At 39.0% G+C, this 5,258-nt stretch overlaps 1 protein-coding gene across 4 annotated transcripts in view; it reads left to right on the forward strand.

Annotated features, from left to right (window-relative positions):
- Positions 1–5,258, forward strand: part of LOC147308810 (low-density lipoprotein receptor-related protein 8-like) — an 87,739-nt gene that overhangs the window by 79,776 nt on the left and 2,705 nt on the right. For 3 of the 4 annotated variants that reach the window (XM_086272554.1, XM_086272553.1, XM_086272551.1), the window contains 3 exons: positions 331–483; positions 1,662–1,934; positions 2,811–2,879. In XM_086272554.1, coding sequence (XP_086128680.1) covers positions 331–483; positions 1,662–1,934; positions 2,811–2,879 — 495 coding nt within the window. The remainder of the gene's footprint in view (positions 1–330; positions 484–1,661; positions 1,935–2,810; positions 2,880–5,258) is intronic. The other variant, XM_086272552.1, reaches the window with a different exon arrangement.

Consider the following 5,258-nt stretch of genomic DNA (forward strand, 5'->3'; position numbering starts at 1 on the left):
TCGTACACCTTTGTCATTGTTTTTGTTAAGAAATGAGACTCTGGGATGAACACAGTGGACATGTACCTGACAGAGTAGCACAACTGGTCACATTTCTGTATGTTACCAGATTTTATTCTTTGCATGTTTCTGGAGCCTTTGTTTACATAAAGTAATTAACTTTGTTTAAAGGGAATTCAGCAGTGCCCACAGTGGGGAACAATAAAGTACGACCACTGTGCCTTCCCGGCTGTGTTATCTCCTCACATTGCATTAATGTTAATCTTATTTATATAACCACAGCCGTGTAATTCTCCCTGTCTCCGTCTTTCTTTCTCTTACTGTCTCCAGGCCCAGACAGCTGTAATCTGGGCAGCGTAGCCAATGGAGGTTGTGAGTATTTGTGTCTTAAGGCTCCACAGATCACTGAACACTCCCCCAAATACACCTGCGCCTGCCCCGATGGACAGGACCTGGGGCCTGAGATGAGAGGCTGTGTGCCAGGTGAGGCCGGGTGGTAATGGAGTGTTTAATGATCAATAACACCTAAGGGGGCTTTTTGTATGCTGTGTTTACTGTGGAGATAATTGGATCCTGCTTCTCATGAGGAATGCACCAGTATGTTTTTATCAGAAAATTTTTATATGCACCTATATCTTTATTAACATTTTAAAAAACATCAACAATACAACAAATTAAAATAAAACAAACCAAAAACAGCTTTTCTTATTGTACATCGTACACCCACATCCAAACAATCTGTTAAGCATAAAACCAATGCTCTTTTGCTGTTGTTTATCTGTCCTTCCTTCCACAAATCACAAGAATCACAGCTCTTGCCACATTTTGGTCAGAATTTCATCAAAACTTACACACAGTGTGAAGGTGAAGACTTAAAGTTCAAGGTCATATTTGTAGTTTTACGTCCAACATCCGTGAATTGTTATGGATCGTGAGCCTAATGAGCTACAGCGATATTAAGGTTCTGCTTTAGAAAAAAGTGCAAATAAATAAATAACCTAAATATTTAAATGTAAGCAATAAATCTGTAAAATTACTTTTACTTGTACTTGTACAAGTTACTTGTACTTTACTTGTTAATTCACCGAATGTTTTTTTTTTTGTAAATTTATAGTACATTCTTCTTATATTGGATATTGAAAAAAAATGGAACTTTTCTGTCTGTTAACTGTTTAACACAAAGTTAGTTACATACTGTAGTTATGTTAGTGTAGTGTGTATGGCAGGTCTTTATTAGTAGGAAATGCTGTAAAAAGTATGAAAATAAAGGTAAAAGTGCAAAATTTATGCCCCTTTAACATTTTCCAAAGCCATCCACTCGACCCGATTGTGGTCTTTTCTGGGCCAATTCTGGCCTGCGGACCTTATGTTTGAATTCTCCTAATGTAAATTGATATATGTCACATATACTGTGTTAATAGTAACACAGTATCTATTTGGCTGATTGTATTTTTGTTGAATTTATGTTAGGTAAATGTTGATTTTTAGTTTGCTTAATGATTGAATATGTTCTATAAGGGATCTTGCAGCATCATTCTATGAAGATTTTAATCATAAAGTGATGACTGTTGTGGTCCTTCCTGTCTTTTTCAAACACTTTAAGACATTTACACTCATTTCTTGAGCTGAAAGCTTTCGCTCTGCTATGACTTTGCCTGCAGCAGCGCCAAGAGATGACATGACAGCAACATCTTCACCCCCCACTGAATTTACTCCGGGCACTGGAGCGACAGAGGGAACAGGAGGAGTGTCACAGGCGGATGCAATCCCTCGCTTGACCACAGCTCCATCTGGCTCCCCTGAGCCTCTCACACCCCTCAGCACACTCAAGCCTATGTCCTCGCAGGAATCGAAGGCGTTGGGCTCCCACTCCACTGCCACTACTATGATTCTCTCCACCACACCTGCAGGAGACAGCAGCGTCTCACAACACTGTAAGTGGGCTGTGAATTGTAAATTGTGTTTATCAGTTCTGAGTCTGAAGAAAAAAAGATATATGATGATATGTGACAGAAACCATTAGTCTTACATTCAGAATTGAGGATATGTCAGGTGCTCCAAACCTTTGTAATTAACATCTCTCACATGTCCACCGAGGGTCCTCTGCATGATTTGGAAAAAAATCAGGCACAGTCCTCTGACAAAGCGCCACTTTCACCTGAGCGGCCTCATCTCCTACCAAATACCACATCTGATGGTTTCATTCATGCTCATAATGTAGCTAACAATCTCACCCTCGCTGTAATGATGGCATTAAAGTGACGTATCTACAAGCCCCAGCAGCCAGTCATCTGGCTTTAAGAGCAGTAATGGATGGCTGTTTCTCACCTTGAAACTGTCATTGTTCCCACCATAAATTGAGCTCTGCGTAGGCGGTAGTGTATTGGGTCTCTTTAAGGGAATATATGCAACCATGAAAGTGTGCATTAATAAGCGTATTAGTAACTATGTTGCATGAAAATGAACGATAGAGTCACAATGGTGTCTAATGGAGCCCAGATGGATGGAGTGTAGAAGGTCAAGGTTGCATTGAGGGAAAATTTGAACTTTTTCCATCTTCTTTCCCCTCATTTCTCTTTGCAACACACTCACATCTGTGCACGCATGATCACTCATTCCCCACCTCGTGGTCTTTATTGCCCCTCTTTTTCCGCCACCTCGTCCTTCCTGACTGCACCGCTTATCTTTCACTCTATTTCTCACACTTTTTTTTTCCTCGTGCACGCTTTCTCACTTTTATCCTTTCTTGCTCCTCCATCTTTTCCTCCTGTCGCTCTAACACCTCTCACTTGCTTCATCTCTCCCTGCAGCTGGAAGTGAGCATTTCCTCCTGGGTGAGAACCTCACTGTGGCTGTTTTGGGAGTGGTCATCCCCATCGGTAAGTTAGCTGCAGCTCCCCTTGTCTGTTTTTGTCTGTCCATGATAAAGGCTGCTGTCTCAGTGCTGCCTATGGCCAATGTTTGTAGCCCATCCACACTGACCTTGCTGTGGCAAGGCGAGAGAAGCCTGGCCTACAGGTCTCCCCCACTGAGGTTTCTCAGGAGTCATTTTCTGTGTGTCTGACATTGCTGCCACACTGCATTATTCACTTCACACCATGTTGTGTTGGGTTCAGATCTTTTGTCTGAAGTTCGAGTACTTTACTTTCAGTGAAAGTAGTTTATTAATCTAAATGAACACAATCCTTTTTTTTTTTCATTCACAGCAGGTTGTTTGATGGAGAATTTGAGTCTCACAGTCTGATTTCAGACAAACCCAATTTCAAAAAACATTGAGATGATCAGTAAAATGTAAATAAAAACAGTGATGGGAATCTTACAAACCTTTATTTTATTTTCAGTTGAACATAGAAAACATATTAAACGTTTAAAAAGAGAAAATATACAATTTTAAGAAAAATATTAAACATTTTCTCAAAAAAGTTAGGACAGGGTCAAGTTTACCACGGTGTAGCATCCCCTTTTCTTTTAACTAGCCCGTAAACATCTGGGAACTAAGGAGACCAGCTGTTTGACTTTTGGGAGAGGAATTTTGTCCCATTCTTGTTTGTTATAGGATTCTAGCTGTTCAACAGTCCAGGATCTTCTTTGTTGTAGTTTTCTTTTTTCTAACCTAATTAGTTGCAAAATGTTGCTTTTCCTTTTTTGTTGTCTCCATCCTAACTTTTATTGGCACATCAAATTCAATTATTTTTTCTAACATAGTGAAAAATCTCAGTTTAAACATTTAAACGTTTAAACACATTTTTTTAGTGTCCTCTTGTGAATAAAATATGAGTTCATGAGATTAACACACACATGCAATCGGCTTTTATTTACCATTTTTGGAGTTGGTGTTGTAGATAAAATCGTTCTCATTTCTAGGCAAAGACTGGCGAACTTGCCTAGTGCACAATAATCTGCTGTTGCCAGGTTTCACTGCTTAATTAAACACAAAAAAACACCCATTTGCTCCACGAGTTTGACTCAGACACTGTAATCAACCAGCGTGTTCACAGATATTAGAGGAAGAAGAGGTGATAATTATACCACATAAAAGGTGGTAAGCTGAGTAAAATATAATTAAAAATGCAATGCTGTGATTTTCCGATCATTAAAATGCAGTTTTAGTATAAAGGAAAGCATACAAATGATGAGAAGTGACAAATGTTGAAATGATGAGAAAGGATGCCAGCAACACATTTTAAAAGTGGTACAGGGACAACAAAAGAGTGAAAAAGCTGTAGAAAAAGTTGATAAAGTTAACTGCTAACAGGTTATTAACATGTCTGGCTTAAAAAAGTAAACATCCCAGAGAGGGCGAGACTTCGAGAACTAAATATGGGGAGGCGTTCATCAATGGTTAATGACCTGATGATTCATTTAGAAAACAGGGATTAAAGAGAATAAGTCTTATATTGAAGCACAGAGACAATATTTAAACAGACCTACTTTATAACAGCCTTACGTCACTGCTTGACTCACTATCTTTATATTTGAAAGATATCTTTATATCTTTATATTCATATAGAATTTAGAGTGCTTTTAGGATTCGTACTGATATTTTTGGTAAATCCAAGATTATCTCAGTTGTTTTGGTCGATGCACTGGGAAATATTAGTTTATGTAATAGTTGTAAACAGGCCTTTTTAGAGCTTGATCTTGAGTGTAGCTGTGTAATGATGTGCTGGTCTTCTTAAGATTTTTGTTTTTTAAAGGCAAGAAAAACAAGACATCACCTTTAGATAAATCTAAAGGCTGCAGGAAAATGAGCACGCTGTCTATGTGAGAAATGTTATTGTACACTGTGCATCTACAAAAGGTGCGACACTAATACATAATGCTGAATTAAATGAAGCTGAACAAAAATGAGTGAGCCCGTTAGATCAGATGGACTGTTCTCATTATATACTTAATAAGGGGAACATTCTGTAAAGGGCCCCAAAAATATGATGCCAGTAAAGCACGAAAGCTTTATTGGTGTAATTTAATGAAACAATATTAAATTAAAATGCTTACTCAAGGACAGATATGCTGTGATGAGTTGCCAGGAGATTGTGCAGTAATGAGTTCAAATTTGTGCTCCCTGAGGACAGTTTAAAGTGAAATTACTCCATTTTGGCCCTTAATGGTGCTCTGTGTTGCTGATTTAGAGTTTGATAAAGAAAACATGTTGGTTGGTGTATGACCCAAGTTTGACCCAGCGTTTAGCCCAGCCTCCCACACACAACCTCTGCACCGCAGCCCCCTGCCCCCTCTGTCCCCCCGCATGCCTGTTC

Source organism: Aulonocara sp. 'chitande type north' Nkhata Bay, linkage group LG18, assembly GCF_057382095.1.
Source record: "Aulonocara sp. 'chitande type north' Nkhata Bay isolate Kocher_YH1m ecotype deep benthic linkage group LG18, A_spYH_male_GT1.1, whole genome shotgun sequence".
Lineage (NCBI taxonomy): Eukaryota > Metazoa > Chordata > Actinopteri > Cichliformes > Cichlidae > Aulonocara > Aulonocara sp. 'chitande type north' Nkhata Bay.